The 13,374-nt window shown below is 39.6% G+C and overlaps 2 protein-coding genes across 6 annotated transcripts in view; one reads left to right on the forward strand and one right to left on the reverse strand.

Annotated features, from left to right (window-relative positions):
* Positions 1-10,688, forward strand: klc3 (kinesin light chain 3). Its single transcript, XM_061781654.1, has 13 exons — positions 1-245; positions 2,798-3,044; positions 3,199-3,264; positions 3,337-3,504; positions 4,074-4,149; positions 4,223-4,457; positions 4,625-4,712; positions 4,790-4,891; positions 4,999-5,172; positions 5,234-5,333; positions 5,936-6,113; positions 9,475-9,538; positions 9,617-10,688. The coding sequence occupies exons 2-13, from the start codon at positions 2,826-2,828 to the stop codon at positions 9,695-9,697; spliced, it is 1,551 nt and encodes a 516-aa protein (XP_061637638.1). The 5' UTR covers positions 1-245; positions 2,798-2,825; the 3' UTR covers positions 9,698-10,688.
* The window catches only part of ercc2 (excision repair cross-complementation group 2), a 25,459-nt gene continuing 16,416 nt past the window's right edge, over positions 4,332-13,374 (reverse strand). For 2 of the 5 annotated variants that reach the window (XM_061781648.1, XM_061781652.1), the window contains one exon: positions 12,197-13,142. In XM_061781648.1, the coding sequence (XP_061637632.1) occupies positions 13,050-13,142 (93 nt within the window). In that variant the 3' untranslated portion in view covers positions 12,197-13,049. Of the gene's footprint in view, positions 4,471-4,655; positions 4,711-5,264; positions 5,394-12,196; positions 13,143-13,374 lie in introns of those variants that run through there. The other 3 variants (XR_009789684.1, XM_061781651.1, XM_061781649.1) reach the window with 3 other exon arrangements.

Here is a 13,374-nt window from a genome sequence, read left to right on the forward strand (position 1 = left end):
AAGTCGGTGCCAGCTGCTGTTAGCACGGATGCTACGAGTGTCAGTGCGATGACAGCGAGTCGAGGAGGCGGCAGGTGGATCATTTGCACTTTTATTACTTTTTCATACCTGCAAGCTTCTCAATATCACATCAACTGGGCGAAAATGTCCCACGAATCATAAATTATATTGACATTCATGTGAAAAGAGCACCCGCTCGAAGGGCACAAAGCAGACGAGATCCCGGCGGACTTTGGATTTAGCAGGTAAGCTAAAAATAACTTTTAGTGGGAGTGGAAATGATCCTGCGTCTTTGTGTTTGTTTACTTCTGCTTCGAGCCCACAAACGTTCACATATGTTGCGTATTCTGTTGCACACTTCACTTCGCTTGCCCAATAAGCCACTCAAAGTGTCCAATTTGTATGTGAATGATCATTTTTGCTTGCGGGCCTGTTTGCATGCGGCTTGAATGGAAGATCGTAAGAGAAGAACCCTTTAAAATCCATCCATCCAGCTTGTTTATGAAAATGAAATACTCACATAAAATATCAGGCTAGTCAACATATGCTGAGCACTTCAATGTAGTTATCGGTTTCGTGACTCGCATTAGTGTGATATTATTTTTGCAATTCAAATTTTAAATAAAAAAGTATTTTTTTTCAGTAGTATTTCAAAAAAAAAAAAAAAAAAATAATAATAATAATCATAACCAACATTGCCTATTTTTAAATAACACATGGTGTGATATTATTTTACTTTTTGAAAATTATCTTTAAAAAATAACATGTTGTCTTGTAACTTAGAATTTTTTTCATAAAAAAATAGTGTGATATCTTGCAAGATTCAACTTTTTTCCCATCTAAGAAATAATGTATTAACATTCTTCAAAATAAAAAGATGATCACTCGTAACAGTCAAATTTCTCAATTTTCAGTTTTTGTTTTTTTTTAACGACTGATTTTTCAAAATAGAAAAATATAATAATTATTATTATTTTTTTACTTTTTAAACAAATCTTTATAAAATAGCAGAGGTGGCCCCAAGTCATTGCTTTGCAACTCACAAGTCAGTCTCAAGTCTTTGCCCTCAAGTCCCAAGTCAAGTCCCAAGTCCTACAGTTTGAGTTTCGAGTCCTTTCGAGTCATTTTAGCAACAAATTCAAAATATATTTTAATATATTTAATTAATATTAATATATGCAGTATATATGTATTATATACTCCATTTATATATTTAATATATTTTAAAATCTTTTATTTATCAAAACAAATTTGATAAACAAGTGCATTGAACCTTTCTAAGAAAAGTATCATTTAAAAATGTTGGCACGTTCAAAGCCAATCGTCAAGGCGGGCTTAGTTCATTGCCCCTTCGAAACCGATTGATAGTACGTTTTCAGTTATCCATCCATCCATCCATTTTCTGAGCCGCTTCTCCTCACTAGGGTCGCGGGAGTGCTGGAGCCTATCCCAGCTATCATCGGGCAGGAGGCGGGGTACACCCTGAACTGGTTGCCAGCCAATCGCAGGGCACATACAAACAAACAACCATTCGCACTCACATTCACACCTACGGGCAATTTAGAGTTGTCAATTAACCTACCATGCATGTTTTTGGGATGTGGGAGGAAACCGGAGTGCCCGGAGAAAACCCACACAGGGACGGGGAGAACATGCAAACTCCACACAGGCGGGGCCAGGGATTGAACCCAGGTCCTCAGAACTGTGAGGCAGACGCTCTAACCAGTCCTCCACCGTGCCGCCCGTTTTCAGTTATTCTATGAAATCAATGCACATATAGTTATAAAAAGCGGAAGCTACAAAGTGTTGGTTTCTCAGTGCTTTGATTAAAGTAGCAAGTCTTTTCAAGTGAATGGTTTCAAGTACAAATGATGTCACGAGTCGTTGTTGTTCAAGTCCAAGTCAAGTTGCAAGTCTTTTAACAGATTGTCAAGTCGAGTCTAAAGTCATCAAATTCATGACTCTGACTCGAGTCCACACCTCTGTAACATAGTATGTATGTTGTCATGTAACAGCCAACTTTATTTTTACATATTTTTCTTGTTTTGTTTTTTTCGTAGCAAAAGTATTGAAAAGTTAATCTGAAAAAAATTGTGGAATACATCGTAATTTATTAATAATTTATAATTAATTCATAAGTATCAACATTTTTACATACAATAGTGTGATAGCGTGTACAACAATATATTTTCCAAGTTAATTTTTTTATTTTAAAATAATAAAGACTATATGTCCATTTTACTTTTATAAATAAAACAGAATTGATGTCTTGCAACATTCAAATTGTTGATAAAAACGTAAACTGAAAAATGACATCTTATAGCATTTCTGTTTTATTCTTATTTTTATTTTAAAAAGTGTCATCTTTTGTAGCATTCAACTTTTTTAAATAAAAAAATTGTGTGGTATCTTGTAACCTTTCAACATTTGAACTCTTTCTTGTAACCATTTAATATTGGTCATGTTTTGATTATTGGAACATGCGGGGAGCAGTTAAAAAATGTGGTACAGGCTGCAAATGGCTGGACTTTGGACAAATTATGTCAAAACATAATAATTATGTCAAGTTTTTTTTTTATTTCCAATAATGTGTAACAATAGAACTTTTTTGTTAGACGATCCAATAACATTTAGACAGCATGTTTAGTTTACCACCTAGTACTAATAGTACAGCTCAACAATGACAATAAAAAACATTTTTAAGGGGCCATAAAATAGTTAAAATTTAAAAACGAACTTTGTTTTGATGTGATTGTGTGTGGACTTATTCTAAAGCATCTGTTTTCTTTTTTTTTAGTGCACGAGGAAGACCTGACGGTGCAGCCATGTTGTCGGCGGAGGAGATCCTTTGCAGCACGCAGCAGGTGATCGCCGGGCTGGAGGCGCTCCGAGGAGAGAACCGCAGCCTGCTGGAGAGCCTGCAGGGGGCGGCCCAGAGCCCCGAAATAGCGTTGGAGCGCGGCGGCGGAAGCGTGGAGCTCGAAAAGAGCGGTATAATACGACAGTCGCTGGAAAGGATTGAGCTGGGACTCAGTGAAGCGCAGGTAGAGTCCTACACAAAAACCGAAAAAACTAGAACAAAGGAAAACTATGACCGAGTTCAGACAAGTACATGGTATAAAAGGGGACATTTTGTGAGAAAAGAGAGAAGGAAAATATGGCACCTTCTGGTACTCAGTTTTTATGTTCTGTGGTCAGGTGATGATGGCGCTGTCGGCTCATTTGAGTTCTCTAGAGGCCGAGAAGCAGAAGCTGCGAGCTCAGGTGAGACCGGAGAGGGCGGCTGCGAGGAAGCGGAGGACAAGCTTCATCCCATTTGTTTTCTGCCCGTTTTAGGTGCGCCGCCTCTGTCAGGAGAACCAGTGGCTACGCGATGAGCTGGCGGGCGCCCAGCAGCGCCTGCAGGAGCGAGAGCAGGACGTGGTCACGCTGGAGGAACACAACCGGCATCTGCAGTTCATGGCCTCCATGCGCAAGTACGACCAGGAGGAGGCACCGCCGCCGGTGAGGCACCCCACTTAACGTTCACTCCAGTTTCTGCTGGGGATGCGACCGTTTACTGATGAAGTGGCATCACGTTTGAGATGGTTGGTGTGACTGTTGAAAAGTATGATTAATGTATTAAGTAACTTCTCCTCTCCGTTGTGCACTGCAAAATCAGACACATTATATATTTTTTGTCTGATATTTTTAGATTTCATTTTTCATCACATTTTTCTGTTTTTCCATGTTTTTCCCCTCTGTTTTTTTCTCCATTTGAATAATTTTTCATTTTTGATATGAAAGTTCTCTTAGAATAAATTTGTTTTATTTTTGTATTTTCTCCCCTAATAAATAAATAAATATATATATATATATATATCTATAGGGCTGTCAGTTAAGTTAAAGTGTTAACTCATGATTAATCACAAAACATTATCACATTAATCATGTATTAACTCAGATAAATAAAACAATTTATTTTGACCACACACGCTCCTTTACCTTATCCGCAAATGGATATCTGAAATGCAGTGCAGGTTGCTATAGGGTCAGTGATAAGGTCAATGATTACTAATATCTAATATTTCTAGGATGACAAGAGCACATCTTCCAACAAAGAGTCCCTGGATTACCTTTTTCCTGCCGAGGACGAGGAGTCGTCACAAAGTAAAACGCACACACGGAGAATAAACAGAATAATGTAAATGACTTGAATTTATGTGTGTGTTGTGTGTGTCAGTGTCAACGTCGCAGCACCATCACAGCAGCGCGGCAGCGGCGGCCCAGCAAGGTGGCTACGAGATTCCCGCTCGCCTTCGGACGCTCCACAACCTCGTCATCCAATATGCCTCGCAGGGACGATACGAGGTCGCCGTGCCCCTCTGTAAGCAGGCCTTGGAAGACTTGGAGAAGTCGTCAGGCCACACCCACCCTGACGTGGCCACCATGTTGAACATTCTGGCGCTGGTGTACAGGTGAGGCCGGTTTCTATGGCAAAACAACATCCGCTTTTACACCACACGTCATTTGAATGACGTCCAAACTCATTTTAGCTACTTGTCATAAACACTTTTTCTGCTTCAAATTAAATGTTTTTAAAAATGTTTTTGTTTATTTTTATGTATGTTTTTTGTATATTTAGAGACCAAAACAAATACAAAGAAGCTGCCAACCTGCTGAATGACGCGTTGGCCATCAGGGAGAAAACACTGGGAGTGGACCACCCGGCTGTAAGGTGGACACAAACATACACATCATGTAACAACTTTTGACACACGCGTGTGTGTGTGTGTGTGTGTGTGTGTAGGTGGCGGCCACCCTCAACAACCTGGCGGTGCTTTACGGGAAGCGAGGCAAATACACGGAGGCCGAGCCACTGTGCAAGCGAGCGCTACAGATCCGAGAGAAGGTGAGAGAAATGTGTATGTGTATGTATTTATGTGTATATGTGTGTATATATATATATATATATATATATATATATATAAATAAATTCCTCCCGCAATTTTTTTTCAGGTGCTGGGCACGGAGCACCCCGACGTGGCCAAGCAGCTGAACAACTTGGCGCTGCTGTGCCAGAACCAGGGCAAGTACCAAGAGGTGGAGCGCTACTACGAGCGAGCGCTGCACATCTACCAGAGTAAGCTGGGACCTGACGACGCCAACGTGGCAAAGACCAAAAACAACCTGGTGAGCCGACCCGCAAGTGATGTACGACTGCTCCCCCTCACCTTCCTCTTCTTCTTGTTAGGCTTCCTGTTACCTCAAGCAGGGCAAGTACCGCCAAGCAGAAGCGCTGTACAAAGAGATTCTCACCAGAGCGCACCAGAAGGAGTTCGGATCAGTGGAAGGTAAGCGGAAACCATCTGACGTTACCGTGACAGTAGGCAAAACATGGACCCTTCATGGAACTAACAATAGAAAGAAGACGGAAACCATAAAAATAAAAACTTTTTAAAGTCATATATAATCAATTTGGTAGTATTTGTGTTTTTATTTTTTGTATCTGTCAGAATTTTAGATCTAATACTACTAAATACTTCATTTGAAAATATTTTAGATTTTCCCATATATATATATATATATATATATATATATATTTTTTTTTTTTCAAATAACAATTTTATATTTTTGATTTCTTTTTTATGTTGTAATTTTCATGTAATAGTTCTGTACATTTGGTCTAATAATCTTATTTTGTAGATGATGTAATATTTGTATATTTTTTGGAGTACTTTTTTCAATTTCCAATAGTTGTATATTTTTCATCTAATATTTTTGTATTTCTTATCTAATATATTGGATTATTGTCTTTGTGTATTTTCCATGTAATTGCATTACATTTTGGTAATGTTTGTGTCTTAATATATGTATATATAATCTTTAAAAAATATATTTGTGTATTTTTCTTCTAAAATTTTAAAGTTTTCTTAACCCTGGTCTATCCTCCCAGGCGACGCCCAGCCCAGCTGGTCGGGCGGCGGCAGCGACCAATCAGGGCAACAGGATGGCCCGCTGAGGCGAAGCGGCTCCTTCACCAAACTGCGAGAGTCCATACGGCGAAGCAGCGAGAAGCTGGTGCGCAAGCTCAAGGGCGTCGACGTGGAGGATGCCACCCCGAGGAATGCTGGGTAAAGTAACCCTTGTCATAGGCAGCAACGATAGTCAGTAGTATTGTATGTCGCAAAAATTAACAAATAAATACTGTTAAGTGCCCTTAGTTCCTTGGAAAGTTCCGTTATTATTAAATACTATATATATGCCTATATATTACATACTGTGTGATAATGTGAATGTGAAGAAAAGGCAACAAGAATAGTCAGCAGTATTCTATGGAGCAAAACTATCCATCCATTTTCTGTACCGCTTTATCCTCACAAAGGTTGCGGGCGTGCTGGAGCTTATTCCAGCTATCTTCGGGCGAGAGGCGGGGTACACACTGAACTGGTCGCCAGCCAGTCGCTGGGCACATATAAACAAACAACCATTCGCACTCACATTCACACCTACGGGCAATTTAGAGTCTTCAAACAACCTACCCTGCATGTTTTTTGGGATGTGGGAGGAAACCGGAGTGCCCGGAGAAAGCCCACGCAGGCACGGGGAACACATGCAAACTCTACACAGGCGGGGCCGGGATTTGAACCCCAGTCCTCAAAACTGTGAGGCAGATGTGCTGACCAGTCGTCCACCGAGCAAAACTAAACTAAGGAAATAGTGTGAAGCATCCTAGGGTCCCTTGTTATTAATTGGACATGAATAAATACTACTACTAGAGATTAATATAATCAAGAGCAGCAAGAGTAGTCAAGCACTGTGTAGCATGTATTGGTTTGGATAAAAATGTAATTAATTTGGAAAAAAGATATGAAGGAAGGTAAACGCCTGCGTTCACTTCCGGGTTAGTCCGATTTACGTTTTAACGTCAAAATCCAACTAATTTGTCTCGTAAAGGGGAACCACGTCACTTTTTATATGTATAAAAAAAAAAAATTAGAAGAACGCGCCGACAAACCTTTTATCATTCTCATAATCTAAAGGTTGCTACATTTTATGAAATACATGTTCTAGATGACAGAGGCTTACTTAAACTCAAAACACAACCAAGAGTGGAATTTTATAGAATATTTAATTAAATCTATGAGGGTTCTATAGGGAAACACAAAGAGGCTAACTACAACAAGGAAACACGAATAATGGTGAAAGGAAATATGCGTACAAAAAAGGAAATAGAACATAGTGTGTTGGACTAAAGTTGAAAACGTGAGCATTTAATGCGAGAGAGAGAGAGGACAAAATTGGGATTTTGTGTGAAGCTACTAATTTCCCCAAAATTATTAGGCACTAATATTGTACAGTCTGGCAAACACTGTTGTGTTACTCACAAAGATAGATCAGCTGGTCTTTGGGAATGGTCTTTCTGCGCATGTCTCAGGAAGGGAGGAGGTATGTTTAGCGGATGAAAAAGATGCACAAAAATAAAACAGGCGGGAAAAGGGAAAGTAGTAGTTCTTCACGCATTCTGTGTGAGGTTGCGACCGTTTCTATTCCTGCATTTTTTCAGGGACTTGCTTGCAATTTCAGAGCGATCACGCTTGGCTGGAAGCGTACCTGGTACTTTTAGTAGCAGCTTCTCTGATCGCCTCGCGGTGGCCCACGTAGAGGCTGGGAAGCCGAATCTGTTCTCATCCCGGCATTCGCATTGGCCGAACTGCGCGCCGAACAAAAGGGTAGGGGGGTGGCCCATAGCAAGAGCGAAGAACCTAGAGAGAGTGGTGGCTGGTGTCAGGGGTTAAATACCCCGGGGGCGTGTCGAAGAGGACCGAGGACCAGACAAGACCACACCCATCAGCTTGAATCTAGTCTACAATTTTGACCCATAAAATGGGTTTAAAATCATATATTATTATAAAATACTCCCAACTTTGTACTCTTTACTCATAGGTCAAGCATATACAATGACTGTTTAAACTTTAATTTTGGCAAATCAACTGCTTGTGGTTTCAAATCAGGACAAACAGTTCTCAAAGTCTTGCAGCTGAACCGGTAGAGTTGACACCCTGACACAGACATCAAGGCATACATTTGGAATATTTCTGCAGAGTTCGTGAAATATCAAAACAGACATTTATCTTTGATTAACAAACAACTAAATAGAAGTTCACGGGTTGCAGTACTCTCACACACCTTGCGTACACGTTTGTCGCTCTGTCCCTTTTGGCTGCTGACAGTTCAAACGAAGAAAAGGACTCTTTGATGACCGTAAACCAAGATTTCGAGGGGACCTGCTAATCACTTTAGGGTCCAGTGGGCGTCTTCTTGTGGTAGTCTCACAGCAGGGCCACTTGGAAGAAAGCAATTTATCAAGTCGTGGGGCAGTCACTGTGACACCTCAGGTTGCGGGAAGGATGTCCGCTACAACTGTATGAAGTATAAATAAATAAATAAAAAGAATATTGTGTCCATGGATCCCTTAAAAGATGGGCGGGTCAATGGGGCGGGAAACAAACGATCATTTAAGGGGATATAGATCAATGAGGTCCGCGGGCTCATTTAAGTCGCCAGCGATTTTTCACCAGCTCTTTCTGTATTTAATAAGGGTATATCGCTAACGTTCAATGCTCCAGTCACCCACGGGACAGTGAGTCCTCTTCCACATATATGACATCACCATGTGAGATTGTTTGCGCCACTTTCAAAGAGTACGCCGTGACCCGCTTCGATTGGAGAGTGAAGCCGGCTGTGGTGACACCCACACCAGCACAGACATCCCATTTTAAATCTGCTGGGGCTACACTGGTCCACTAAAGTACCCAAGCCGGGTCTAACCCGCCTCCTCGCAGTGTGTGTGGACACATATGCAAGCTCTGTGGGCATGTGGGCTGGATCAGACTCGTTTCATTCATAAATGTGAACATAAATGTCAAACCCTCTGATTCATTGTAGAAAGCAGTTCATTGATCACATCATTATAAGCTCTTTTTTTTAAATTATTAAATCAACCCACTGGCCAGCACGGAGCGATGGGAGAGGGGGCGGGGGGCACATGCACGGTGAGGTTAGATTCATGAGGTCCGCTGACATATTTCAGTAGCCCGCAGTTATCACCAGCTCGTCCTGTATTTTACCTTTTGCCAAGCCGGCCAAGTGACATAATACTCCAGCCACGCACGGATCGCTCTTTCCATGCATGCGAGGCCGTCATTGCGCCTCACTTAAAGGGAATGAATGATTTAAGCCGCTTTGATTGGCGGCGAATAAAGTCTGCTGTGTTTACGCCCACCGGTGTAGACAGCCTCTTTTGTTAAATATGCTGGCTGCATACGTCTGCGAGATCATGACAACCCGTTCTAACCCGCCCACGCGCTGTGTCGGATTTGCACAAGTGAGGAAAATAGACCTCATAATGTGAATGTGAGCAAAAGGCAGTAAGAATAGTCAGCAGTATTGGATGTAGCAAAACTGACACTGAACAAGTGACTTTGTTTGTAGGATGAAAAGAGCCAACTCACTGAATGTGCTCAACGTCGGCGGCGAAAGTCAGGACAGCAGCCAGGTGAGCAAATGCCGTTCCAAACAGGAAGTTGTTGACACACGCTTTGACGGCATTTTGTGTTTTGGTTTTGTGGCTCAGTCATGCTGTCTGATGGACCACAGAGGACTCAGCTCCAGTACACAGAGCCTAAACAGGCGAGGATCACTCGGGACCAGTTAACCACCACGTACACACTCATACCTTTAAGACCCTTTTACACGGACAGGATTCTTGTCTTCTGTTAGAGCTCTGATGTGTGAAAGGGGCTACACTGAGGGCTATTTTTATGATTAAAAAATGTCTTTTTGGCTGTTTGTTTACAAGTCAACGTCATTTTAAAGCCTTGAAAGACAAACATGAAAATTAGCCAACAAAGTACAAAAACAACAATGGCAGACCACATAAAAGTTTTTAAGACCATTTGTGCTTCCACATAAAAACTAACGCTTTTTAAAAGGCGGATAAAAGCAAGTGTGTATGTTTCTGCATTGCTACCTAGTGGCCTGGCATGCATATTACACTGTCTTCGGGGATCATTTTTGAGACTTTTTGACAAAGTCACATTCCAGATAATGTTATTTCCTTAATTTATTACCAACCTCCGCCTCAGTATGAACTTAATGTATCAGACATTTCTAGAATAAGAGTCGAACATTCCGGTGATTACGTCTGTGTTTTTGCCTTTGAATGAAAATGTATTTTCATCACTTATCTCCTACATGGTTTGTTTACATGGAACAGTGGTGTTTTTCCCCACATTACTGTTGGGACTGACTTTATCTCTTAGAAGCTTCTTGCACATTTTAAACTGCAGCAACTAACCCTAAAATGAAATATTTAATGTCAGCTGCATTGGAGGTGGAACTCCAAAGACCATTTCATATTTTGACATGATAAAAGTTGTGATGCAGCAGGTTTTTAAACTATATATTTATATATTAACAATGATCTTTCAACTGTAATAGAAAACTTTAGTTTTCACTCATTTTGGCTTTTTTACTTGCCGTTTTTACAATCTTGATTGTAGATTTTGCCGAGGTGGAAAATGTCAAATTGGTCGACATAGAAACATGTTGCATATTATTCTATAGATGCTCATTCTAGTCCAAATGAATGTTTTTTTTAAATTGGAATAACGATGGGAAATATAAATAAAGGTCAACAAGTTTGAGTTTGTGGAGTTCTTTTGGTTTCATTTCACCAAATGGCTAATGTTTAATGATGGTGATTTTCATATAATAATTGTTGCATAACCCAGTTATCAGCAATTATTCCCTCAATTGGTGAACATCTCTTTAATAGATGCCGTGCCCCAATTACTTGACGGTTACATCATCCATTCGAGACAAATATTTCAGGCGGTGCCCCAGTCATCGGGTGTATCATCCACTTAAAACAACTACCGTAATTTCTCGTGTGTAATGCCCATTTCCCCCGCCAAAAAATTGTCAAAAGTCAATAGTGCGTATTATACATAGATATAGGTGCAAATGGAAAAAAAATCACATTTTATAAATGTATGCCGCCATCTAGTGGTTATGAAAAAGCTGTACACTTTCATTCCAATATGCCACTGCCACCTAGTGGTTATAAAAAAGGTGTAGCCTACACTTTCATTGCAATATGACAGGTACGTATGACTGCATATATGTACAGTTGTGCTCATAAGGTTACATACCCTGGCAGAATTTGTGAAAGATTTTTTTTTTTAATATGACTGAACAAAAACCATCATAAATTTCTTTATGGTTATGTTTTCTTTATTGATAATGCTTGACCGTTTAATTTGAATCCAAATAAAATTAAATTAAATGTGTTTCCCCTGGTCCTTCATGTTTTCTTTAAAGAATTGTACCCACCTTATAAATTCTGCCTGGGTAATCATACACATGAGTACAATTGTGTTTTCTCATTTACTAAATAAAAGTAGGGCTGTGAATTTCAAAATAAGAGCAAGTAAGTAAAAAAAGTTTTACGTGTTCAAATAAAGTGCTTAACTTCAGAATAATTATTTGAAAAAAAACTAACAAAATACAAATAATACTTCATGTTTTGATCATATGGGTAGAAGCAAAATCATGCATTGTAAAAATGCATTATAAATGGGTAGAAGGGTTTTCCAGAATTTTGTGGTCAACTTTGGGGGTGCGTATTATACACGAGAAATTACGGTATTTAACACCTCCCTTTTCCCATGCGTACATCATTAAGTACTTAACTGCAGAAACATTTGAACTCTGTTGGTAACCAAAACAGGAGTTGTGCCGCCCTGTCTAAAAAAAAAAAAAAAAAAACTAGAATATCTTTAACTTGGTTTCAATAGTTGTGAAAACACATTGGTAAATACCGTTTAGTTGGCCAATTCCTTCCTCGTTTTAATAATAAAAATAATTTTTGGTTTTCTTGAGACTACATTTTTAAGAAATAAATAAATCATAACATTTCGCTGTGCAGTGAATACGTTTCACATATTCAAATTTATTGAGAAGCACCTGTGCATTGTAAAACACGTTTGTACACATCCGCTTATAACTGAGTAAATAAGTCCATGGCCACTATTTGCAGAAATGCTGTAATTAGGAAGAAACAAACCTAAATGGACTGCTAAAGACGAATGTTGTTTGTCAATAAGACTTCCCCTTATCACCCAAAGAAATAAATACAAAATAAAAAAAAGACTTTCCATTGAACTTGGTATTTATTATATTAAGTAGATGCTGCAGACAATGCAAACAAAATATATGAGCTTGCTGACAGTGGACATCTTTGGCCTTTAATGAGTACATGGTGGCCCTTCACTTAATATGATTCAGTTGGCAAGCTGACTGTACTGTTTAACATTTATATTTCAAATTTCTGAAATGTTTTCACATCAATCGATATTTCACTATGACAGTGGAAATGTTAAGCTTGACAACATCCAAACTACACATTACATGATGAGAATTACATCTATCCTGCGATTGGCTGGCGACAAGTTCAGGGTGCACCCCGCCTCTCACCCAGAGTCAGCTGGGATAGGCTCCAGCACACCCGTGACCGGAGTGAGGACAAGCGGTACGGAAATGAATGAATGAATTACACAAGTGTAAATATTTACTCTGCAAGTGTCCACTGTCTCAGCCTTCATTGAAGACAAAATGCTGGTGGAGATGTCACTGAAAACATCAAGAGGGTTTCCTACCCCATAATTAGAGGGTGGACAGCAATTTCAGGGACAAACAAAATGTAGACTATGACCATGAAAATAATATATACATGATCAAAATTGTTTTATCAAATAATAACCAAATCACATAATGATACTAATGCTTGGCTACTATTCTGCTACATTTTCATGATAACAGTGATTCTGATGAGGACACCAAAGGCAGTTTGTAGTGATACTGATCCTAATGTAATAAAAATGGACAAAATGAAAAGATATACGTAAAAATGTGAAAAGTATAGTACGTGTAGAAAAATGTCCATTCAAGTATTGTCACTGCTTTACCTTAACATGATGACTTATTAGAGTCAATCGGGAGCGCTTTCAGCTCTGATGAGCCATCTGAGCGATCTTCTTCAGCATGTCCTCTGACTGCAGCTGCTCCAGTGTCAGCAGAGACAAACCCAGCTGGTCCTCCTGTGCAGCAGGGGGCGACATAGTGCACAGAATGGTTAGCGACATCGAGTCTTGAGTGGCTCTAAAAAAAAAATGACGCTTATTTTGTCTGCCCAATGAAAAGTTCGGTTAAAATAAAATGTAACAGATGCTAATTTCCATTAGCCCATCTATTGCAGTTAGCATTAAGCTAGTGAACATTCGTTAGATGAGATTCGGTATGGTTGAACATTTTTATAATGTTTAATTCTCA

This window comes from Phyllopteryx taeniolatus, chromosome 8 (genome assembly GCF_024500385.1).
Source record: "Phyllopteryx taeniolatus isolate TA_2022b chromosome 8, UOR_Ptae_1.2, whole genome shotgun sequence".
Lineage (NCBI taxonomy): Eukaryota > Metazoa > Chordata > Actinopteri > Syngnathiformes > Syngnathidae > Phyllopteryx > Phyllopteryx taeniolatus.